General features: G+C 39.6%; 2 protein-coding genes across 5 annotated transcripts in view; one reads left to right on the top strand and one right to left on the bottom strand.

Moving 5' to 3' along the window:
• The window catches only part of PPFIA4 (PTPRF interacting protein alpha 4), a 112,906-nt gene extending 95,147 nt beyond the window's left edge, over window positions 1-17,759 (top strand). For 2 of the 4 annotated variants that reach the window (XM_070745759.1, XM_070745760.1), the window contains 6 exons: window positions 924-1,021; window positions 1,591-1,766; window positions 2,513-2,581; window positions 5,344-5,521; window positions 10,129-10,223; window positions 12,580-13,765. In XM_070745759.1, the coding sequence (XP_070601860.1) occupies window positions 924-1,021; window positions 1,591-1,766; window positions 2,513-2,581; window positions 5,344-5,521; window positions 10,129-10,187 (580 nt within the window). In that variant the 3' untranslated portion in view covers window positions 10,188-10,223; window positions 12,580-13,765. Of the gene's footprint in view, window positions 1-923; window positions 1,022-1,590; window positions 1,767-2,512; window positions 2,582-5,343; window positions 5,522-10,128; window positions 10,224-12,579; window positions 13,766-17,712 lie in introns of those variants that run through there. The other 2 variants (XM_070745757.1, XM_070745758.1) reach the window with 2 other exon arrangements.
• Window positions 17,760-18,114: 355 nt separating this feature from the next.
• MYOG (myogenin) lies at window positions 18,115-24,267 on the bottom strand. The gene is made up of 3 exons (XM_070745756.1): window positions 23,716-24,267; window positions 20,453-20,534; window positions 18,115-18,965 (listed from the first exon to the last, which is right to left on the bottom strand). Exons 1-3 carry the CDS (start codon window positions 24,265-24,267, stop codon window positions 18,844-18,846), a joined length of 756 nt encoding a protein of 251 aa, XP_070601857.1. The 3' UTR covers window positions 18,115-18,843.
• Window positions 24,268-25,712: the final 1,445 nt, after the last annotated feature.

Below are 25,712 nucleotides of genomic sequence, written 5' to 3'. Positions count from 1 at the left end.
AAGTGAATAAGTATAGAACAGTGAAATGACAGAAACATCTCAGTTAGAATTTTGAAAGCACATTTTGAGCATTGTCATAAAGGTGCCTTCGTGGTTAAAATAGTCACTCACAAAATAATCATTTACTCAAAGGCAACAATCTAAATTGTTTCTTGCTACTTTCACAGCCTAAATGAACATCCAAAAATGCTCCATTCCACATAATAGTCTTAACCCTCCTTCCTGCAGACTAACAAACAAAATCAATGTTTCTTGCAAAACATTAGGTTTCAAGCATTATTCATTTTATTTTCTAGAGCTGGGGTCCTCAAACTTGGCAACTTTAAGACTTGTGAATTTCAACTCCCAGAATTCCCCAGCCAGCTATGAAGATCTCTGTTCTAGAGAATACTATAGCCATTCGGAAAGGAGGAAGAGGCAGAAACCCAGATTGCATAAAATTAATTCCAGATCTTATCTCCTTATACTTTTCCTAGACACTTTTGTTTGTAGCAGAATTGCCAGCTTTGGGATTTTTAAACGCTTTTGTGAAGAACACAGAGGCTGCCCAAAGAAGATGCCCTGCATTATTTTTCAACATCTTTCAGTGCAAATTGTGTGCTCTGAGGTAGAGCTCCATATTCGCTATCCCACTATGTTACATAGAAACATAGACACATGTTCTTCCAGTCCGGGCAACAGCCACCCCTGGTTATAAGTGATCATATTAAAATTAACATACCGTAATTAAATATTTGAAAACAAATATTAAATAAATCTCTGAAACCATATCCTAAATTTGATTTAATTTAAAGTTGAAATTTAAATAATAACTTTGAACAAATAATAGGTTTGATAAAAATACATATTCACATGCACACCTCTTGAAAGTAAAAATGATTGGAAAATTGATATGCCTTGTTCTAAGTATTGCATTGTTGCAGAACAAGTCTCCAATACGGGATTATGTGCCTCAAAAGACTGAACTATGATAGAAAGGAGCTGGAGAAGAGGCGGGAAGAAAGCCAGCATGAAATTAAAGGCAAGTAGCAATTTAGAAATTAATTCAAGGCAAGCTACAAAAATATAATTGTAATGGAATGTAGTTAGGAATCACAAGAAGGGGAGTTCTTTCCCAAAAGGCAAAGTGTCAGTAGAAATTCTTTCTTTTGATTTGTTGATTTCTATTTTTTATAGCTTTGCTGATTTTATAGCTGCTGTATATGGCATTTTGAACTGTTCATGTATTGGATTTTACTGTATTTGTTTTCATCATTTCATTTATATTCACTGTGTAGTTAATCTCAGCCATATGTCAGGAGCACTTCTGTTCTGCCTGCTACATCTTCTTTCTGGACTGACTTCAAGCTAAAGATGTAAATATAGATTTTTGGTGTATAAATAAATTAGCACATACTTATTTGACATTTTACAATGGGACTTATTTCCCCAGAAACGATACTAGAAGAATATTATGACTTGAATTCACAAAATAGACTATATTTAGATAATACATCAGTATTTTGTTCTTTTTATGTCATGAACAGTTCAGAAAAGGTTAGCATTCTTCTTTGTAATTTCATTTATGTATATAATTTCTATGTCTTCTAGATGTATTAGTCTGGACAAATGATCAAGTCATACACTGGATCCAATCTATTGGGCTTAGAGAATATGCCAACAACATCATTGAAAGTGGAGTCCATGGTGCTCTTATTGCTCTGGATGAAAATTTCGATTATAATAGTCTGGCACTTATTTTACAAATTCCCACTCAGAATACTCAGGTAGGAAGAAGTATTTTATGCCGACAGAGTTGATGGTTATTCTCATATAATTAATAAACCTTCTTTTCTTTATGAAGAACATCTTCCTTGGATTTTTAATCTAACACTATTAAATTAAAACAGAAACAATACAATAAAAGTTACTTTGTTGTGCTATAAGTTATTTCAGTTATACATTCCTTCTTCTTAAGGGTAACCAGAGTCTATGAGTTTATCTTACTGTTCATTGCAAATCCTTTTTCTGTATCTCTACAGTCTACACCATTATGAGAACTGAACCTAACAAAATCCCTATTTTCAGAATTTTAGGATGTGGGTGATTGCATCTTTTTTAATACTCACAAATGCATTTTGTATTGTTATTTTTAAAGATAGAATGCTGAACTGGATGGACGTAATTGATTTGCCTAGGAGTGATAAGCTTCTAGTTTGTGAGATCTAATTTATTTGCACTAAGACCTACCAATAGGAGGAATTAAGCTAAAAATGGATGAGTGAAATTAATGCAGTTGGAGCTGGTAGTTGCCCATGACTGCTATGCCACATACTAGAGTTATGCAAATAGATATATAGAAAGCTACTCCTGTGTTAGTAGGGGAATCTTGCTGGTCTACCAAAAAGTATTAAAAGATCTACTAGTATAAATATTAATTTATCTTCTTCTTTGGTTCTGATAATAAACAATTTGCATTAGTAGTTTTATTTGCCTAGATTGCTTGTATTTAATAATTTGATATTGTTTACAGGCACGACAGGTGATGGAGAGAGAATTCAACAATCTTCTTGCCTTGGGTACTGACAGACGACTCGATGATGTGAGTGTAAAGTACTTAGAAAAACAGAATGGGAATTTAAGAAATATTGTGCTTATACTGTACTATCAGTTAGGAAGCAATTGAAGATCTGGAAATAGAACTGGTATTGTAGTTATTTTCTGGGAGGTTCACTGTAACGTTCAATTAAGTGGAGGAAAAGTAGAAGTGAGCACTTCCACATTGCAAACATGCATGGGGTGAGAGTGGTATTATAAAATTAGATGGTAGGGCATTTTAGAGATGGAAGCCATCTTATTTCTTGAAAGCCTTAGGATTGGAAAAACATATGCTATTTTCTCTTCTTTTAGATCTGCGAGGACAGTTGCTTGTCAAAAACAATTCCAACAACCTTGTTTTTAAAGAAAGGCATACATAAAATGTAGATAATCTACTTTAGATCAATTTAAACTCTTTCAGCTGAAGAGAGCTAACTATGACTTTTTTTTCTCAACCGTGGCGACCTTAAGATGTGGACTTCAGTTCCTCGAATTCCCCATCTGCCATTGTAACAAATTCTGTAAACAAAATTTCATTTTCTATATAACTCCTAAAATGTACAGTGTTCCCTCGATTTTTGCAGGTTCGAACTTCGCGAAAAGTCTATACCACGGTTTTTCAAAAATATTAATTAAAAAATACTTCATGGTTTTTTTCCTTATACCATGGTTTTTCCCACCTGATGACGTCGTATGTCATCGCCAAACTTTCGTCTGCCTTTAATAAATATTTTTTTTAATAAACTTTAATAAATAAACATGGTGAGTAATAATCTAAATGGTTGCTAAGGGAATGGGAAATTGTAATTTAGGGGTTTAAAGTGTTACGGGGAGGCTTGTGATACTGTTCATAGCCAAAAATAGTGTATTTACTTCCGCATCTCTACTTCGCGGAAATTCGACTTTCGCGGGCGTTCTTGGAACACATCCCCCATGAAAATCAAGGGAACACTGTAGTAAGAATTATATACTATATGTTGCTAAATTCCTCTGGGCAAAGAGCTGAAGATCTTTGGAAATACTGCTATCTTCAGCTGCAAGTAGAATACTTCTTTATCATTTTCTATTTCCATTACAGGTAGTCCACAGTTACTATAGGTATCATTTGTTCAGCTAGCATTCAAAGTTAATGATGGCACTGAACAAAGAGACTTGTGACTGGTTCTCAAAGTTGCAGTTATTGCAATGCCCCCATGAAGACATGAACAAAATTTGGGCACCTAGTGACCAGTTATAGTGTTTTACATTACATAATAGCCATTTTTGACCTCCCCTGCTGGCTTCTCACATGGAAAGTCAATGGTACATCAGCAGGGAAGATTGCAAGTTGCTTGAGTAAGTCTCTTTCAACCACACCCGGCCTTTCTTTCTTTGCACCCCTCCCTCCTGCCTCCCTTTGCTTGCAGGCATTAAACAATGCTGTCATGTAACAACCACATCACTTAGCAATGGCAATCCTAATCCCAACTGCAGGCATAACTTGATGATTGCCTGTATTGCCATTGTAATGAGATAGCAGTAACAAACTTTGGGCAACCTGTTTCCAATTTTTCATCCAACATTATGATTTAAAAATTATGGATCTAATTGAATGAATTGAATGAATTGTTAAACAACTGGCAACTTCAAATCTCAACCAACAAATGCTCTGCTTTACACATTGGCAAAAAGAATCAGAGTACAAAATACAAACTGGGAAGAACTGGGGTGACCCTCACTCTGTCAAAGATATTGGAGTACTCATATCCAATGACCTAAGTGCTAGAGCCCACTATAACAACATTGCCAAAAAAACACTAAAAATTGTTAATCTAATCTTACGTAGCTTCTTCTCTGGCAATATTATACTGCTAAACAGAACTTACAAAACATTTGTTAGACCAATTCTGGAATACAGCTCACCTGTCTGGAACCCGCATTGCATATTAGACATTAATGCAATTAAGAAAGTCCAGAAATATTTCACAATAAGAGTTCTTCACTCCTCTGCTTACAACAAAATACCTTATTCCACCAGACTTGAAATACTGGGATTAGACAATTTACAACTACATCGCCTCCGATTTGATCTAAATGTAGTTCATAAAATCATATATCAAAATGTTCTTCCTGTTAATGACTACTTCACCTTCAACCGCAGCAATACATGAGCACGTAATAGATTCAAATTAAATGTAAACCGCTCCAAACTCAACTGCAGAAAATACAACTTCTGCAATAGAGTGATCAATTCCTGAAATGCACTACCTGATTCTATGGTTTCTTCCCCAAACCCCAAAAACTTTAACCTTAGATTGTCTACAGTCGACATCTCACCGTTTCTAGGAGGCATGTAAGGGGCATGAATAAGTGCACCACTATGCCTACCATCCCTGTCCTACTGTCCTATTGTCCTCTTTTATTGTTACTTTTTACTTATGTTATGTTTATGCAAACTACTACTATCTATACATGTTTGACAAATAAATAAAATAAAATAAATTCCAAAGCATAGAGTTGTTAGATGTGACCATAGTCTTTAATCCACCAATACATACTTGTATGTTGTGAATAATATTTGGAGAAATTTCTGGGGGGGTTTCTGATAGAATGAGAGAAAAAGTTTTCTCAAAATGAAAAAAAAAGTCTTCTAAGAAGCCTGGTTCTACTTGAAACCCATGAATAATTGATCCTGTTCCAGTTTTTACAGGTAGTTCTAAGCTTTGATCTCCCCCTGGAGATTGTTATTCTATGTGATATATGATGTAAGTATCCTTTTCTTTATAGGGTGAAGACAAGACTTTTCGGCGAACTCCTTCTTGGCGAAAACGTTTCCGCCCTCGAGACTTTCACAGTATCACCATGGTTAGTGGGTCAGCAGAAACTCTTCCAGCAGGGTTTCGAGTGACCTCTTTGGTGCCTCTGCCACCTCCTTCAGCACCACCGAAGAAAATGCCACCAGAAGGTAGGGTGAAACTACTATTGTCCCTGAGACGTGAATTACACCATTCTAAAAACTCATATGATTCTCTGGATCCTGCATGGTGCATATGGCGTATTCTCCATAATGGGTGGAGCCAACATCCAAGTATGGGATGACACCATCCATTCATCCAATGAGATCTGAGTCTGTCAAATTGTAGAACTCTGCCTCTGTCTCCATTGCCCCCTCTTTGACTCAGTCCTCAGTCTGACAGGATATGTGTGTGTCTCTCTTCCATCTTGAGATTTCATTTCCACCTTTCTTCGAATCAAGAGTTGGTTATTTGTGAATCCTTTTTCCCTCAGCTGACTCCTTTCAATATTGTCGGAGTTACTGGGGTCTACAGCAAATCAGAGCGGCGGCTCTAGCCGTTACCTGAGGCCAAGCCTCCAGCCAAGGGCGCCTTTTACTGACGATGGGGAGGGGAGTTCCCTTTCCATTTTTTCTGCTTTTTTTTCTGGAGTTTTCCCCGCTCCGCCTCTCTTTGTGGATGCCGTCCTTTGACAGTAGCACTTTCTGGCCTCTAGACTCTATTACAATGTAGCTACAGAGCTTAAGCAACACCTCCAGCTCTCCTTGGTGGATGCTCTGGTCTCAGCCTTATGTTCCACGGCCAACATGCCAGGCGATCCTGATGAACTGCTAGTGCCCAAGGATAGGAGAATGGAGCAGGTGCTCAACAAAGCGCACTAGCCTACTGCCTGGGCTGTTCGGACATAGATTTCCATTTCCTTTATTTCTCATACCTCATTGAAGTGGCTCAGACATATTCAGAAATGTCTCCCTATTTCTGTTCTCAGGGCCCACTAGGACCTGAATAAACTGCTAGCCACGATCCACTTCATGGCAGATGCTACACTTCAGTCATCTAGATTCATGGCCAGGGCCATGGGATGTGCTGCTGCAGCAAGACAGATGCAATGGTTGAAGGGCTGGGACACTGACACTCACCATAAGTGGTGCCTGGCATCAGCATCTTACAACAGCCAGATGTTGTTTGGGGAGGTCCTGGAACCCATACTCATAGAGTCATGGGATAAAGATTCTGGCCACCTTCATCTGGAAGGTTTCCTTTCATTCTCCTAATTAGACATCCCTTTTTGGCCCCTGGTCAATGATCTAACTACCTTAGACCTCCTGGTCAATAAGGAGCTAGACAACGGCAACCCCAAGATAGAGCTGGCAGGGGGAGGCAATATTGGCGGTCATTTCGAGGCAGAGGGGGGCAGCCCTTTCGACATGCAAAGTGATCTCCATCCCAATCCTCCCATCAGTGGTCGGCTGGCGCTCTTTGTCAGCAGGTGGAAAGAAATTATGATGGATGCGTGGGTCAGGGAGACGATTTTATCTTGTCTCTTCCTTGAATTCCTTTTCACACACACACACAAACACAAACACACCGAGGTTTTTCTTAAGATGCCCTAGGTTGTCCAGTCCAGAAAGATGGGTCTTCCAGCACCTGTTGGAAATTCAAGCTATCCAGCAGGTGCATGAGGACCAGCAAGGGTAGGGGTTCTACTCCATCTTGTTTGCAGTCCCCAAATCCTCAGAGAGCTACTCTTGATCAAAAGCATCTAAACAAATATATAATTTACAAATGATTCAAGATGCACACCCTTGAAACCATACTGGGTGGCATTTGAAAGGGGGTCCTCCTTGCCTCGATCGACCTACACCAAGGTTTACCTGCATGTACCAATTTGGCCCTCCCAACACAAACTTTTGCAATTTTGGTCTACGCAGGTACTTATTATGAGTATAGGGCACTCCCATTTGGCTCAGGATCTTTACCAAGGTGTTTGCTATAGTGGCTGCCCACCTCAGAGCCATACTTGTGCATGTCCAGTATTACCTGGATGATATTTTAATCCAGTCTTCGTCCAAGCACCAAGCAGTGCAACACATCCAGGTAACAATTAACATCCTCCGATACTACAGGTTTTTGATTAACCCCCAAAAGAGCCATCTCTCTCCAGCCACATGCCTGACCCATCTAGCGGGAATTGTGGATTCTCTGGAGTGCAGAGTGTACCTCTCCCAGGAGCGGCAGGACAGTCTCTCTGAATTAACACATCAGGTCCTACAGCAGCACAGGACCTCACTGAACCTGCTTTCCACACTCCTGGGTAAAATGATTTCCACCATCTATATTACCCCAGGGAATTGCAGTGGTTTCTTTTACTCTTCCAGAGGGTGGGACACAGCACATCGGCAGCCACAGCCTTGGTGCCTCCGGATATCCGTTGATTGCTCCGGTGGGGGATTCCTCCTCCCATAGCAAAAGGCTGCCTTTTCCGGGAGCCACACAGATTTATCACCATTTATTTATTTATTTTATTTATTTATTTATTGGGTTTGTATGCCGCCTCTCTCCGGAGACTCGGGGCGGCTAACAGCAATAATATGACAGCATATAACAATAATCCAATACTAAAAACAATTAAAACCCATTATAATAAAAAACCAAACATACATACAGACATACCATGCATAAAATTGTAAATGCCTAGGGGGAAAGGATATCTCAATTCTCCCATGCCTGGCGGCAGAGGTGGGTTTTAAGTAGCTTACGGAAGGCAATTCTAATCTCTGGGGGGGAGTTAGTTCCAGAGGGCCGGGGCCGCCCCAGAGAAGGCTCTTCCCCTGGGTCCCACCAAGCGGCATTGTTTAGTTGACGGGACCCGGAGAAGACCTTCTCTGTGGGACCTAACTGGTCGCTGGGATTCGTGCAGCAGAAGGCGGTCCCTGAGATAATCTGGTCCAGTGCCATGAAGGCAGCCTGTATGGTTAAGGGGGCCATGCAGGTGGACCCCAATAGAATCACAATTTAACATCCATATTCAGAGCCTTAATGAACCGATTCAGCCTGCCACCCCGGAGAACACTAAGCTGTCCAGATTGTACCTCCAGCATGGTCTTTACCAACAATGTGGCTGCCAGTGCTCATACCAATCAGCGGGGGGGGGGGGTACCATGTCCTGGATTCTCATGTCAGAGGCCAGAACCCTGGGCCTTTAAGTGGAGCACAATCTGTTGTCTCTTTCCGTGAATCACATCTCTGGGGTGTCCAATGTGACTGCATACTGGCTCAGCCGTACAACCATAGATCAGGCAGAGCGGAGCATCCATCCCTCCATATTCAGAGCCTTAATGGCCCGGTTCAGTCTGTCTGTGGCAGACCTCTTCACCACCCTGGAGAACATTAAGCTGCCCAGATTCTATACTCCATACAAGACCCAGGGCATGGAGGGGACAGATGCTGTCCATTGCAACTGGCCGCCCAGACTACTCCCTCATTGCCTCTCCTTCCCAAGGTCATCTGCAAGATCCTGGAGGAGAGGGTAGAGGTGCTGCTCCTGGCTCTTCACTAGTCTCAGTAGGCCTGATTCGTGGACATTTGGACGCTAGGTGCTTCAGGGGGTGCACTCGCATGCAATGACCTCCGATCTGACTTAGTCCTCCCTATGGATAGACAGCTTTGGTATATCCCATACTTGGATGTTGGTTCCACCCACTTTGGAGAAGGGGGGTTGGTCCTTACCTGATACGCCTCTTCTCGTAGGATGGAGCCAACATCCAATCCCATCCAAAGTCAGTCTACTCTGCATTCTGGGACATCAAATTGTGAACTTTTATTTTCTCTTGATTGGACCTTGGGAGAACACACACAGAATCTGTCTCTCGGTCTTTGCCAAAGAGGGGACAATGGAGGCAGAGATTTACAATTTGTCAGACTCAGTCTTCATTGGCTGAATGGACAGTATCTTTCCATACTTGGATGTTGTCTCCACCCTACAAGAAGAAGCTTATCTAGTAAGAACCAACACTCCTTCTCTGCTGATATGCAGCCCAGTGCTCTGTTCTTTTAAGCACCAGCCTAACTACTAAATGAATATTCTGCATTGAAGTTTTACCTCCAAAACATTCAAGCCTTTATTTGAGTTCCTGGAATCTGTATATAACAGATATAACAGTGGTTTGACATAGGCAAAAATTTGAAAAATAATTAATGTTTGCTGAAAGGAATATATCTGAATTCCATGCAGAGCATTTCCTTAGTTGGGGTTAAGGAAAGAACAAATTATTTTTTGAGAAGTTTCTAATACAAAAAAATTATTTACTGATTACTTGCTAATATATTCGCTGCCTTGGGTTGTTTGTAAAAATAAGAAAGGCAGGATACAAACATACAAACAAGCCAACAAAATATAAATATGATTAAAATATAGTAAAATATTTGGCTTCTAAAATAATTTAGAATTAACAATATCCATGGATGCCCTTTTCCATGATCATAAGCTATGAAATTCATATCACTACTTTTCAGGTTTATCAATAGCATTCCTTCACTGTTTTAAAATCTCTGTTACCATCTCCTCAGCCATCTGTTGGTGTATATGTTTCATGACTTTTAAACTCGTTGAACTAGTAATTTATTGAAATATATCCACTGAGAAATTCACCTAAATTCTGAAATCCACAATAGGCAGTCATCAACAGGCAACCAAAATTTAATAATGAGCATTGCATGAGAGCTTATTGACCCCACTAATTGCATGATTTTGTGTGCTGTGCTAAATGGTTTGCAGTTGGTGCACCTGGGCCCCAAAGGCTGGAAACATCCACAGTTCGGACATATTCCTGCTGAAATGCAATTTCCAGTGGGAATTGGCCAAGGCTCCAGGTAAGTTTAGAAACTAGGTCAGAACAAGCACAGTCTTCATATTCCAGAGAGGATCCAGAAAATAATGGATGAAACCAGAAGTTACTTGACGTACAGGTAGTCCTTGACTACAACTGTTCATTTAGCGACCGTTCAAAGTTACAACGGCACTTAAAAATGATTTATGACTGTTTTTCACACTTATTACAGTTACAGCATCCGCTGGTCGAAAACAAAAATTTTGGCCTCGCTTGTGGTTGTAAACCGAGGATTACCTCTACAAAATTCAGTTCTTTATCTTCATGTTGCTAAACTCAGATTGTTTTACCTATTACTGGGTGTGGCTTAATCAACTTTATCTGCTAATAATCTGTTTAGTCCATGTCTTCATGTTTAAGCAGAGTACAAAACCATTCCACCAGGAATGCACCAAAGACCAAATTCCATTCCAAAGACCATTCCACAAGGAATGCACCAAATTCCTTGTGCAGCCAATCACACTTGGTCAATAAATAATTCTATTCTATTCTATTCTTCTTACAATTAATTTTCAAGATACAATTTTAAGAAAACAAGAAAATACTTCACCTCCAATCAAGAAATCACATTATATGACATGAGCCAGCAAAGAAATGATGAAAATAACTAATCCCAGCTTCATTCCTTAAATGGATAAATTATTTTGGACAGCAAATAGTAGAAAGTATGGTTTAAAATGAGATTTATTAGTTTTGATATGGATTCCTGCCTGGCTATGAAGCGCCCTGAATGTCTTTGGATAAGTTGTTCTCCAGAGCTTCTTGAAAGAAAAATAAAATAAAGAAAATTAAAAGAAATGAAGAGGAAAGAAATAAAATTTATTTATTTATTTATTTATTTATTTATTTATTTATTTAGTTGGTTGGTTAGTTAGTTAGTTAGTTAGTTAGTTAGTTAGTTAGTTAGTTAGTTAGTTAGTTAGTTAGTCCAATACACAATGAGGGTTTTAGTGGGTATATATCTATATACACATAGTAAAATACATGATGAAGGTTATAGAGGAGATACTCATAGTAAATAAAGGAAGTTGCTAACATTATATGAGAGAGTATTATATTTTAACTCAAATTATACAGGAAAGAATAGCTATTGAATGGCTATAACAACGTCAATACCAATAACAGTATCCTAGAGGGAAATGCAATCTTCTCAAAACATTTATGAAAAGGAAATTGTATTCAAAACCTTTTTAATAATTATAACATTTCCACTGAAGATCTATTTTATGACATATCAATTACCACAGTAGAATTTTTAGGCACCTCCTTCTATTCCAGATTATTGGAGATGTTTTCTACACACAGCAGGATACTGATCAGCTGGGTTACAGGCTATAAGAGATGCAAGTGACTGAAATGTCCACAAAATCTCAGTGGGTTATAATAACAAAGAGGAGGGAGCATTAGGAATGTGCTGAATAGAGGCAGGGAAGGTCTCTGTGGAAGTGAAAATGACAGCTGTTGGATAAAGATAGCAAACTTTATCCCTTCCTCCCCAAGGCAACATCAACATTGATATTGATAACAGAGACAGACTTGTCCTTGTTTATTGGGGATTCTAGATGCATCGCCCACTTCTTTCCTTGTGTCTGCCATTTGTTCTACACGTTCTATGTTTATCAGTAGCTAATACTTCTGCGTCTTCAATAAAAGCCTAGTGATGTAATTTATTTATTTATTTATTGATTGATTGATTGATTTGATTTGATTTGTATGCCGCCCCTCTCCGTAGACTCAGGGTGGCTAACAACAGTAATAAACAGCATGTAACAAATCTAATGTTTAAAATAATTAAAAAACCCTTACTAAAACCAAACATACACACAAACATACCATGCATAAATTGTATAGGCCTAGGGGGAAAAGGGTAGTTCAGTTCCCCCATGCCTGACGACAGAGGTGGGTTTTGAGGAGCTTACGAAAGGCAAGGAGGGTGGGGGCAATTCTGATCTCCGGGGGGAGCTGGTTCCAGAGGGTCGGGGCCACCACAGAAAAGGCTTTTCTCCTGGGTCCCACCAGACGACATTGTTTAGTTGACGGGACCCGAAGAAGACCGACTCTGTGGAACCTAACAGTAACTGAATTTAAACATGCCTGGGATAAACATCTATCCATCCTAAGATAAAATACAGAAAATAGTATAAGGGCAGACTAGATGGACCATGAGGTCTTTTTCTGCCGTCAGACTTCTATGTTTCTATGTTTCTATTACTGTGGTAAAGCAACATTAGATTGCCAATTGAGAATGAAAAGAAATGCAGAACGAACTGCTCACAGTACAGTTTCCTTTCCTGTTGAAGTTTAATTATCTTATTTTATTTTTTTCTGATCTTTTACAGCACATTCCCACTATCTTTACGGTCATACGCTGGCTGCTTTCCGGGAGTAAGAGCTCATGCCTGCTCCTTTAGCTCCAAAGAACAGAAGCTACTGGTCAATCATTTTAGGCCTGACGGCCAGCAGAACTTTCTTCCTCCTGCTTGTATACAACCCTCTGATCTCCTGTTTGGTATCCTTAAATCCCAATCAAATCTTTCCCCCTTGACTTTAAAGGTACCCTCACTGAGAAAGAGAACAGGCTTCTCTCTCTCTAAGTCTGCACTATGTATGACGCAACGATTTTGACATAGGTTTGGTAAGAAGTGGCTGCACTTTAACGCTGGTCTGCCGCAGTTCCTGCACCGTTGTCTGCCTGTGCTACACTCTGCCATTATGCCTGAGAGCAGCAGAAGATGCTTGTTCCTACTGTACAGTTTGGACCTAATCAGATAATCGCCGAGAAACAAGGCAAATGAAGATGGGAAAACCCAGCTCTGAACTCTTCCTCAGGTGCATTGGGCTTCTTCTGCTGGAGCTTCTCATCCCGCCACAAGACCACGGACAACATAGATCCTCGGTTAAGAAATACCCAGGCTAGGAACAAAATGGACTGGTGCTTGAGGGAGAGAAGGGAGAGGTTGGTTGCCAAGCAAGTTTTGTATGGGCTTTTCTTAGATCCCATGTCCGTGTATCGAAGGAAACGGAATCCGATGCTGGGAAAGCAGAAGATGTTCTTGGACATCTCTGTTGCTCTACCAGGAATACTCTTATCTTTTCCACATAGACAGACAGACAATCCCCTTTTCTTCTCTCTGCATCTACAGGTAGCCTGTGACCCCCCCACACAATTTTAGCTGTTACTATTTCTCTCTCCTAGGGTAGGATCTGTTTGTCTCTTCATGATGCCTTTCGCCTTGTGTGCCCCCCTATTACTGATGTGGTATTTCTTGGTGGCTGGAATGCCATATATTCATACAGTGCTGTTTGAAAGTGCAATATCCAAGAGACTGTACAGTTGCAATGTCTTTTTTTGGTGTACGACTTGCCTAATACAGTATTAAATATTTTTTTAATTTACAGAGTAAGTGATCCCTTTATATGAATAATCTCTTCCTTTTGTTATATTGGTACTGCATGGATTCCAAACCCTGCAAATAGGTCAGGAATGGGTGTATGTGTGTTCCAATAAATCTGATTTTAAAACAAGGCTGGTTGATTCATACTTGTCTTCTACAGGAATGCAATGTCTCTCTTCAGTACTATATCATTTATTTATCTCATTTATTTTATTTATTTATTTATTGTTTATTTATTCTTTGTCCAATACACAATACATATGGAAGAGAATAGACATTGAGTAATATATATAAAGACAGTATGTAAAAAAGAAGAGAAATATATGAGAGGGAGAGAATATATATGATATATGAGATAAGGAAAGACAATTGGACAGGGGACGAAAGGCACACCAGTGCACTTATGTACGCCCCTTACTGGCCTCTTAGGAACTTGGAGAGCTCAATCGTGGAGAGTCTAAGGGAGAAATGATGGGGGTTGGGGGTTGACACTATTGAGTCTGGTAATGAGTTCCCCGCTTCGACAACTTGATTGTTAAAGTCATGTTTTTTACAGTCAAGTTTAGAGCGGTTAATATTAAGTTTGAATCTGTTGCGTGCTCTTTATTTATTCCAGTTGGAAGATTTATTTTCTCTCTTTCTTTCTCCTTCTCCTTCCCTCCCCCTCTCTCCCTCCCTCCCCCTCCCTCCTTTCTATTCTGCTTTGGGCCTATTGGATTGGAACAAAGAAGCTTTCACGAGCAAAGGATTCAATTCAAACATAGGTATATAGTTAAAGATGCTTTGTACAGATGGGAGCAGACTTTTTCAGTTCATGGTGGCAGAAGCCCCACTCAAATTGGCCAAGAGATAGCAAACGGCCAGCAGCCAAGAGGCAGAGTCAATTAGCACATTCTTCCTTCAGATAAGGTCCATAAATCACACACATACCCTTACAGATCTCCAGGTTTCTTTTTTTTCTCATTCATTGGCATCTCTGCATGACTCTTAAAGAAGCCACAGCAGTTTTTCAGCACAGCAGTTCTGGAACTCCGGATCCGAGTCCTGATGATGAATATTGAAACTCCACGCCTCTTTACCTAGAAACCCTCCCTTATATACAGACTGGGTGTGGTCAATTGTTTCCTAGAGCTATAACTGGCTAGACTTTCTTTCATAGACTCATTTCTGAACTTTTTCCCATAAAGATATTTCTGTTTGCTTCTTGACCTGCTGACCTGAACATGTAATAGGGGCTCCTGATCCCCAATGTCTCCTTCCTCCTCTGACTCAGACATTACCATCATTAGGGTTTCTACAGTCACTGGAGGTTCCTCAGGTTCCAAGTCTCCCTCACTCTCACTCTCTGCCTCAGTAGTCAAAAATACTGGCCTAGGGTACCAAGACGGACCTGGTTAATCCTCCTCAGAATCTGTAACTGACTAACCCAGTCACTGACCACTTACAACACCTCCCTCTCTCTTTCTCTCTCTCTCTCTTCCCCCCCCCCAATCTATAGCTAGATATAGCTAGCTATATGGCAACTATCATCACAGTATGTAAAATTTATATAATTGCTCATCTTACTAATGTGACTCTCAGTAATGTACAATAAAACCAACAAAAAATTCTCACTAACTAAAACAATTAACATAAAATATAAATAAGATTACAAACCAAAATCTCACATATAATATAACCATGTTGTGGGCTCTTTATTACCATGGGATCTCCAAACTTGTTGGGGGGAGAAAATCTACCACACATATTAAGAGATTTATGGAAAGACAATGAAGTTGTGGTTAATCTCATTTCAAGGGCGAATCATGATCCAAAGGATGGTTCCACAGCAGAAAAGGCTAATCTCTGGGATCCTGTTAGATGGATAGCTTTGGCAGACAGGACTGTCACTGAGAGCAGATAGTCTCTTTAATGCTATGTGGGGCTTTGTGTATTTTTTCTGGCTGAGAAAGAGAACAAACATGGCTGAATGCTATTCATTATGCTGTTTTAAATTGGTCATGTTAATACATGAGCATTTTCCTTTAGCAATGAGTTATTCAGGCAAGATGAGCTCAGTGTTGTCAACACAAAACACCTCAGCTGAGTGACTTGCACAGAACATTTTGTCTCTGTGGATGTGCTGACTTCTTTTGTCAATTTCACAACTATGTGCTATTTTTGTCATTTTTCCACCAGTATACACTGCAGACAAGGGGAATTGTTTCCTAGACTGCTAATAGTTGACACATGTTTCTGAATTAATGTTGAAAGCACATTTTTGCAACATTATTTCTCAGTGTCTCGCTTGCCTTTTTTGATTGAGTTTATTGAGTAAGAATATCCAGTGTCCTGTTTTTTCCCTGTATGATTTAATTATTATTATTATTATTATTTATTGGATTTGTATGCCGCCGCTCTATGTAGACTCGGGGTGGCTAACAACAGTGATAAAAAACAGCATGTAACAATCCAATATTAAAACAACTAAGAAAACCCCTTATTATAAAACCAAACATAGATAGAGATGTAAAGCTGGGTATCATCTGCATACTGATGATACCTCACCCCATACCCTTGGATGATCTCACCCAGCGGTTTCATGTAGATATTAAATTGCAGGGGGGAGAGGACCGACCCCTGAGGTACCCCACAAGGGAGCAACCTAGAAGTTGACCTCTGACCCCCCACTAACACCGACTGCGACCGACCGGAGAGGTAGGAGGAGAACCACTGAAGAACAGTGCCTCGCACTATCAACCCCTCTAGCTGGCGCAGAAGGATACCATGGTCGATGGTATCGAAAGCCGCTGAGAGGCCAAGAAGCACCAGGACAGAGGATAAACCCCTGTCCCGGACCTGCCAGAGATCATCCATCAGCACGACCAAAGCAGTTTCCGTGCTGTAGCCGGGCCTGAATCCTGACTGTTGAGGGCCTAGATAATCGGCTTCTTCCAAGGACTGCTGGAGTTGGCGCGCCACCACCTTCTCAACAACCTTCCCCATAAAGGGAAGGTTGGAGACTGGGCGATGCTTGGCTACATAGCTAGAGGTATAACAAGCAGGAAGAGGGAGATTATGATCCCGCTATATAGAATGCTGGTGAGACCACATTAGGAATACTGTGTTCAGTTCTGAAGACCTCACCTACAAAAAGAGATTGACAAAATTGAACGGGTCCAAAGACGGGCTACAAGAATGGTGGAAGGTCTTAAGCATAAAACGTATCAGGAAAGACTTAATGAACTCAATCTGTATAGTCTGGAGGACAGAAGGAAAAGGGGGGACATGATCGAAACATTTAAATATATTAAAGGGTTAAATAAGGTCCAGGAGGGAAGTGTTTCTAATAGGAAAGTGAACACAAGAACAAGGGGACACAATCTGAAGTTAGTTGGGGGAAAGATCAAAAGCAACCTGAGAAAATATTATTTTTCTGAAAGAGTTGTAGATCCTTGGAACAAACTTCCAGCAGACGTGGTAGATAAATCCACAGTAACTGAATTTAAACATGCCTGGGATAAACATATATCCATCCTAAGATAAAATACAGAAAATAGTATAAGGGCAGACTAGATGGACCATGAGGTCTTTTTCTGCCGTCAGACTTCTATGTTTCTATGTTTCTATGATAGTTGCTGAGAATGGCTGGGTCCAGGGAAGGCTTCTTGAGGAGGGGGCGCACAAGTGCCTTCTTGTAGGGATCCAGGAAGGACCCCCTTCCCAAAGAAGTGTTGACAATCTCCCGGACCCAGCTCCGTGTCACCTTCCTGCAGGCTGCAACAAATGACTAAAAATTATGCCAGCTATACTATCTCTCAATTTTAGCTTCAGTGAAAGAAATAAGGAAAATAACAGTGCCATTGCCCTTTCTATACATTATTCTTTAAGAGAAATATGGGGCCAGAGAATTTCACTGAAAACATGTTTTTCATACAGCCTCAGAATGTAGAGGTTTCAAAATAAGAATCTAAAGTTGACTATACTGGTCATTATACACCTATGTTTATCTATTTGGTGGTTTTATATCTTACTTTTTCTTTAGGAATTCAAGGTGGCATACATAACACTTATTCCATTCCCCCCTCCCCAACCCAGTTTTGTAGGTTGGAATCTGGAGAAAGTGCCTGACCCAAAGTCACAGAGTGAATTTTCATGAGAAAAATGGACAGGTATCCTGTCATTAATTTGTAAGGTAATCAATTTAAAAAAATCAGTGATGTTGCTTGGCTGGTATCTTCATAGAACTGGCCTCCCTTCATGTTTTCTTTTTGTATATGTGTTAATAATTAGAACAGATTAGCCTGCATGGGCTGAGTCTAATAGAGTATGTCTCTTGTATACCTGGAGATTCATACTATTTGCTAAGTTTTGTATTGGCAAAGAAAAGTGGATGTAGCCCAGAGAATATAATTTGTATGAAATACATTTCTTTTTCAGGGTGTATTTCTAGTACTTTCAAAAAGAAACCAAGAGAGCATTCCATGCCATCTCAAAATAAATTTAACCAAAGAAAACCTTTATTTTTTATTTTTTTAAAAATCTCACAATAAATTAGCAAAATACAAAAATGATAACTGCACACAGTAAAAATTAAAAAAAGAGAAAGAGAAAACTTTAGTGGCAGCATTTTCTATAGCTTTTGCACCTGGAAATTGCAAACTAACTGCCAAAATAAATTGGTCAAATAGCATCTTTTAAAAACACACACATTTGCACACACCCACAATAAAAAAAAAATTGGCCCCCAAAGGAACATTTCTAAAAACCGGGAAGGAAACACATTCTTTGTTAGCATGCCGTCCTGTTATTTCTTTCAACCTTAATTAGTGTTTGCAGTAATACATCAAATGACATTGGACATGCTATTCAGATCCATATTTTTCATTGAAGTCACAATATTCTTTTTGAAAACCAGGCAGATGCTTAAATGAGTATGATTAAGCATCTCTCACTTGCCTAGGTTTGAAGGGTTACAAAATAAAAACAAAACCACCTTCAGGCATATGGAATTGGATAAGTGGCTTCATTTGTTATCTAGGACAGTCAGAATTGGAAACGAATTGGCATCCAGTGTTAGCTGGGAACTCTTCCCTATTTGGAATATCATTCAGTATTAGTGAGTATAGAAATCTCTCCTAATTATAAAGTCCTAGTATCCCGTTTCTTCTATTTTACAATGTGCTGGTGATGACTAAAATGAAGAGATGGCTACTGTTGGCCGCTGCTTCAATTCTGAGATCTCTCTTCCTGGAATGCCACAGCTACATCCTCTACCACAATGCTATCCACAATTGAAGACAGAGAATGAAGGTTGCGGTCTTCAGAAGAATCATCGCTCAGCAGGTGATCTGTGGAGAACAAGGGAGTAATTTTAAGTAGGGAGCCTCCTCTGAAAACTCAATTGCTACTAGACAAAATAGGAAGGAGGGGAGATCCTATGGGTCTACAGGGGTGTCAAATTGGTGACCCATGTTGTGTCACATGCAGGCCACGCCCATCCCAGATCCATGAGGGCAAAAAAGCCACATGACATCAATGTGACACAGGAAGTCTGACACTTGTGCTACAGGAGGATCAAAACCTGAGACACCTTGTGGTGGGATTCAGTCATAATTTTGATCCATCTGTATCTAAGATACTTTCTATCATTTTAATTATTAAAGTCATTCAATGTATTTTTTACAAGGTATTTTATTGCATCTAAAAAGTGAAGAATCCAAGAATCATTAAAAGATGGATAAGTCAGCATATAAAATTATCATGTTCAGTGGGTCCTAATGCATTCATCTATTAATGGCCACTGTTTTTAAAAAGCATCAGTCTGCTTTCCAGATAATAGCTTCAGAATAAGTGATAAAATTATTTAACTTTAAACTAGATCTTGTTAGCCATTCAGAAACAGGTAGAGATCTGTGCTTAATAAAGTAGGGCAAATAATCACTCTTGTCAGTGAAATATGGAAAAGTATCACTTCTCCTTAGTTTCAAATCAGCTGGATGGATAAATATGACAGCTACAATGTTGGACCACTGATAAAACATAAACATTGAAAATTATACTGGCCATGTGATGAGATCTGGGCTTGGTCATTAACAATTTTCAAATACAATATTGATTATTGGAGTTTTCTGTTTTTTGTTGGCTTGACTTGAAGAGGTTCAATTTATACACTTATTTCTTAACTTTTACATTGCATCAAATAGATCGATTTAAATAAACTTCCTTAGCAATAACAATAGCACTTAGACTTATATGCTACTCCATAGTGCTTTATAGCACTCTCTGAGCAGTTTACAATACCAGCATATTTGTTCCAATAATCTGGGTCCTCATTTTACCAACCTTGGAAGGATGGAAGGCTAAGTCAACCTTGAACCCTTCCTGATTAAATTCCAGACTGTTGGAAGATTTAGCCTGCAATACTGCATTCTAACCACTGCACCACCAGGACTCCTTGGGGATAAATATCACGGATAAAGCAGTTCCTTATTTTAAGGAGTTTATTTTAAAATCTAAATTGAGGAGCTTCTATTGCTTTTTAGAAACTACATAATTCTAATCATCAGAAGAATCTCCAGGTCTCACACACAACGCTTGCTTCTAAAAGAAGCACAGTTGCCTACAATCTCCTTCACAATTCAGAACTTATTGCTATTTCTTAAGAAACAGAATTTTTTTCCCAGTCTAATCTATGGAAATAGTATCAGAAATATGCATATATTAAAATGTACAGGAACAGAAGTTGGCAGAGAGTTACAATGGGGTAGAACTTTAATTTCAAATAAGAATGGTCATGATTTTGGGATTTGGATTTGGATACCTGTACCCAGCCTACCTGTAGGATGAGTGCTGAACTCTAAATGAGTGCTCCACTCTGGACTGCATGAGGTGCTACTAGATCCATGGTCACTTGGCACCTGGAATCAGAAGATGAAGAAAGTTTGGAATGGAATCAAAGTTCTTCACCAATTGTACCTTACTTGCAGTCTTTTTAGTACTAGATCAAACAGGTCAGTTTTATTGCTGTCTTTTCCTACCATTGCTTTTCATTCTTCCAAAATATATTTTGTGAGAAACCATCCATCACCTGTTCAAAATCTCAACCCAAAGTGAAAAAGTTGATGAGTCTACCTTGAAGATGATATTATTGAAACAGTTCTCATAACAAAATAAGATAGAGGAGAAATTGAGCATCAAAAGTTTCATGAACACCTAGACCAAACTTGTCAACTTTAAGACTTGTGGACTCCAACATCTAGAATTCTGGGAGTTAAAGTCCACAAGTCTTAAAGTTGCCATGTTTGAAGACTTCTGACCTGGACCAAAGGGTTCAGAAATGAAAGATGATTACAGTATATGTTTTCCTCCCGTATTGAACATGAAAGGCAAAAAGGCCTTAAAGAAGAACCCAAACTAAAATGTAATGGGGCTCAAAAATTTTCAGTATAGCTTATTGCTTTTTCTTTATCTTTGGCGTTATTCCCTATCACTTCTTCAGAGATGAGTGTGGCTATTGGTAAAAATTGATAGCAAGACATGAGATTTACAGGATTATATTCACATATTATATAATTATATATTATTTGTAACTATATATGGTTTTTATATGTATCATTTTCACAATATTCACATGATATGGGGTACATAATGAGGGAGCTGAGTATTAAATTGATTATGAACATCTATAAAAATTCAATTGGATCATTAATGGGCAGATTGAATTAACTGTTTTAAAATATGAATTTGGTCATACTTTACCTCATCAAAGGTATTATTAGTTCATGAACCCAAGGTTCCAGCAACTGGAAGAACAATGAGATTTCTGGATATGATTGTATTTGGGTTGTATTTGTTAACCTGTACATTGTTTGAAATATATGTTATGACAAAGAGACCCAGTTGTTCTGGATTTTGAATTTAAGTAAATATACCCAATTGTTAAAGTTGGATGACTTGTCCAAAACAACCTGCTTAACCTTTGCCATTGAATCAGCAAGTCGTTTGGAAATAGGGGAAAATGCAAGAGGAAAATTGGGCCTATTGGCACAAAAGGGACATATAGCAGTAATAATCGCTTATGAAATTTCTGCTAGCACATTCTTGTTATTTAGAACAAATATGGATGTGTTATATGTACAGAGAATTTCCTAAGTTAAAAAAACCTAAATTATCTCCATCTAGTGTTAATAAAGAGAATTGCCCTCGTGGTTATCTGCAATTAACAGCTGAGTATTTTTCTGCAAAAATTAGGGTTTCTTCCAAAGATGTGGATATGTTGAGAAAAGGGGAGGGGGATGAAAAAAAATTGTATGATGCTAAAGTTCCATTAATTCTGTCCTTGAAAAAAAATCAAGATGACAGACAGGAGTGAATAGAAAGTTACACATTTTGTATATTTTTTTGTAATTTCAAGCAGCTGCCAATGTACTGTAATTGCAAGAGTTTTGATAACAACTCTACTCTTTGTGAGATTTTATCTCTCTCAGACATACATTTCTCCAATTATCTCAAATATACAAACAAACATTCCTGATTTTCTTAATCCAATTATTAGAAAAACTATGTTTCTGGCAAGCTCATATAGGAAAGGGCACTAGAAAAATAGGGAAAGCTGAAGTCACAAGATAAATTCCGCTACGGAGCCCAGACATTCAGATATCTGCTCCTCTTTCATTTTTCTTCCTTTTGGATTGATACTCCAGGTCAGTATTCAAATGTCCATGGGTGTTTTTAAATGGAAATGTCTAGGAACCCACTTGAACTTAGCAAATGTCAGCTTCCACCACACATCCTATTGCTCTACTTTGGCACATGTGCTAGAGCTTGATTCTGAAGTGTCATCTGTTGAATATAACATTACCCATCAGTCACTTCTGTTTGAATCATTACCCCCTTTTCTGTGTTTATCTTGAAAAATACATCTAGGTGAAGGAGCATGCTTTCTCTAAACAACTGAAGTATCACTGTAAAATGTATTTGATCATTGTGGGGTTGCTTTATTTACTATACTATATAAAAGTTACAAATTACTTTACAGGGATACAGTGTAGAAATACACAATTGCCCAACGTTTGCTCACTAATCATGCGTGTTTGAAAACATATACAATTAACAATGCTATATTAAAATAAAATTCATTCTTCTTCTGGATATGTAATCTTCCAGTTTATAAAGACTTTTCTGAATCAGCATTGAGCTATCTGTATGGTTGTTAATTTATCAGATATGTTGATGAACATAGTTATCTTACTACCTATAGTGTATAACAAAAATTTCATTATAATTTATATGCTTATCAGTTTGAAGAAATTCTGTTTTATTACAATGGTATCATTTAAGATAATGTGCATCCTCTCGTGGACTGCTATGGGCTCCTTTGGAAAAGAACTCCTTTAGAATACCACTAAGTAATAAATTAGACCATGGACTTGCTTAGTTTTGCTTTGAGTCAGGCTATTCTGTTCATAGGCTCATAGAAAGGTAATAATGCTGGATCAGATGATTGATTGATTGATTGATTGATTGATATGGCAGCCCATTTCACAAGAAATGAATTTGCATGGTAAAATGCAAAAAATAAAAACTAGCCACAGATTTTTTTAAAAAGGGATTATTAGTCTCTCTAACCCAGAATGGTTGATGTTGTATAGTTCTCCACAGGCAGGAATCATTTTAACCTCAGTAGAGTTACTCAGTAGTGAACACTGGCTATGAGCAATGGCAATAGTTTAAAACTGGCATTTCTAAGAACATAATAACCCTCTTGGATTAGTCCAAAGGCCCTTCTGGTGCCAGAGTCTGCTCAATACGATGGCCAAACACCGCCACTGCCAGAAACTGCCAATAAAAAAACTGCCTGTGATTCAAGAGTAGTTACATCACTAGTTCCCGTAATTTTGTCTCGTCTACTTTTAGAGCTACATAAAATGACATCATCTCATCAACTGTATGTGCCGAAGTATTGTGACCAGGGTGAATTTTGAACATACTGTGACCTGCCTACGGTTCTGTGTCCTGCCCACATAGTTGGAAGGTCTCCTATTGCTGTGAGTGCTGTGTCCCTGTAGAGAATTCTTTGAACCCACCCCTGGCACTTACCACTGGCTGGGCGATGGCATTACAGAAGCGTAGTTCCGGTTGGTCCCGTTCCTGCTGGTTGAGGGTAGTGAGCAGAGCTTGTAAGCGTTCAATGTATTGGATGGCACTGCGCAAGATTTCCACTTTGGGAAGCCGCTGGTTGGGGTTTAACAAAGTGCTCCGTTTCAGAGCTTCAAAGGCTTCGTTGACTTTCTTCAGCCGACGCTTCTCTCTGAGGGTGGCTGCACGACGCCTATCGATGGACACACTTTTCCTCTTGCACACTTTGCACGCCCAAGGCAGACACTGACCGGGACTGTGATCTGCCACAACGGAGACTTTTTCTTCTATACCTGCCCGGCCATCAGGACAAAGTGTCATGGCCGTCCGGTCTTGATAAGCAGCCTGTTCGTAGTTGTGTAAATGTGGGCTCAGGTAGTTCTCCCCATCATAGAACCGGTCCGTAAAAATATATGGGTTGGTCTCCAGGAGTTCCATAGCAAGCGTCTGGCAAAGCAGAGTCTGTGTTGGGGAATGAAACTCTGGCTCCTCACACCAACTGCTTGGTGGCATTTAAACCCCGTGTGGGCATTAAATCACAGAGATAAATATAGCAAATCTCTAGGAAACCTGAGCTTGCCCTAAGCTGCTGCTTCACATCAAAACTTGTCCATCTGATTTCATGTACTCTCCCTATGGGGATTAGTTGGCTGCTTGGGGCAGTGTTGTGGCTGAAAGGGGGGCCGGGGGCGTGTGTGAATGGATGAAGGAACTGGCATGTGCTCCAGAGAAGCCCAGCCGCCTCTCCAACAACAGTCCCGTGGATTTATTTTCACTTGCACTCTTACAATGATATTGATGATCAGTTGCTGAGCTGGCCCGCTCTGTGCAACATTCCTTTCTCATCTGCTCCTTTCAATTATGGTTTCATGTCAACCTTAGAAGCTTCCTAGAGTCTGGGGGCAGGAGAGTGCCAGGGAAGACACAGAGGTGAATCCAGAGCAGTTCCTGAAAAGAAGGTTCCACCTCAACCTCTTTCTTGGAGCAGGTGACATGATTTGGCTGAACTCTTCTGAATTGCACAAGCACTGCAGCTTCATACTGGAGATGTTGGACTGCTGATTTATTGACTCCATTGCCCTCATCACCTCGAGGCTCGACTACTGTAATGCTCTCTACATGGGGCTACCTTTGAAAAGTGTTCGGAAATTTCAGATTGTGCAGAATGCAGCTGCGAGAGCAATCATGGGCTTTCCCAAATACGCCCATGTTACACCAACACTCCGCAGTCTGCATTGGTTGCCGATCAGTTTCCGGTCACAATTCAAAGTGTTGGTTATGACCTATAAAGCCCTTCATGGCACTGGGCCACAATATCTCTGGGACCGCCTTCTGCCGCACGAATCCCAGCGACCAGTTAGGTCTCACAGAGTTGGCCTTCTCCGGGTCCCGTCAACTAAACAATGTTGTTTGGCGGGACCCAGGGGAAGAGCCTTCTCTGTGGCGGCCCTGACCCTTTGGCACCAACTCCCCCCAGATATCAGAGTTGCCCCCACCCTCCTTGCCTTTCGTAAGCTCCTTAAAAACCACGTCTGTCGCCAGGCATGGGGGAATTGATACTTTCCCTTCCCCCTAGGCTTATAAAATTTATGCATGGTATGTCAGTATGTATGATTGGTTTCTTAAATTGGGTTTTTTAAAATTAACTTAAATATTAGATTTGTTTACATTGTATTATTATTGCTGTTAGTCGCCCCGAGTCTACGGAGAGGGGCGGCATACAAATCTGATTAATAAATAAATAAATAAATAAATAAATAATCAATAATGTAAACATACTCTACCCATGAATTGGAGGAACTGTTCACCAGACGTCATTCCTTCCTTAGCCATCTTGAGATAGGATTACTGTAAGGAGCTCTTTGACTAACACTGGGGAGGCTTGCTTCCAACTGTCCACTAACCACGAAACTTACTGTGTACAGGGGGGGTGGACCAAAAAATGGAAACACTTGACT

The sequence above is a fragment of the Erythrolamprus reginae genome, chromosome 3, assembly GCF_031021105.1.
Source record: "Erythrolamprus reginae isolate rEryReg1 chromosome 3, rEryReg1.hap1, whole genome shotgun sequence".
Lineage (NCBI taxonomy): Eukaryota > Metazoa > Chordata > Lepidosauria > Squamata > Dipsadidae > Erythrolamprus > Erythrolamprus reginae.
The sequence above is the reverse complement of the archived record's forward strand: the minus strand, read 5'-3'. Positions and strand labels throughout refer to the sequence as shown.

Excerpts from the sequence above, each read along its gene's own strand:
- MYOG (XM_070745756.1), bottom strand. The coding sequence starts at position 24,267 with ATGCCACCAAGCAGTTGGTGTGAGGAGCCAGAGTTTCATTCCCCAACA. Across the intron at positions 20,535-23,715 it reads ATGCCATCGCCCAGCCAGTG|GTGCCAAGTGACCATGGATC; the intron begins GTAAGTGCCAGG and ends TTCTGATTCCAG. Across the intron at positions 18,966-20,452 it reads GTTCAGCACTCATCCTACAG|ATCACCTGCTGAGCGATGAT; the intron begins GTAGGCTGGGTA and ends TGTTCTCCACAG.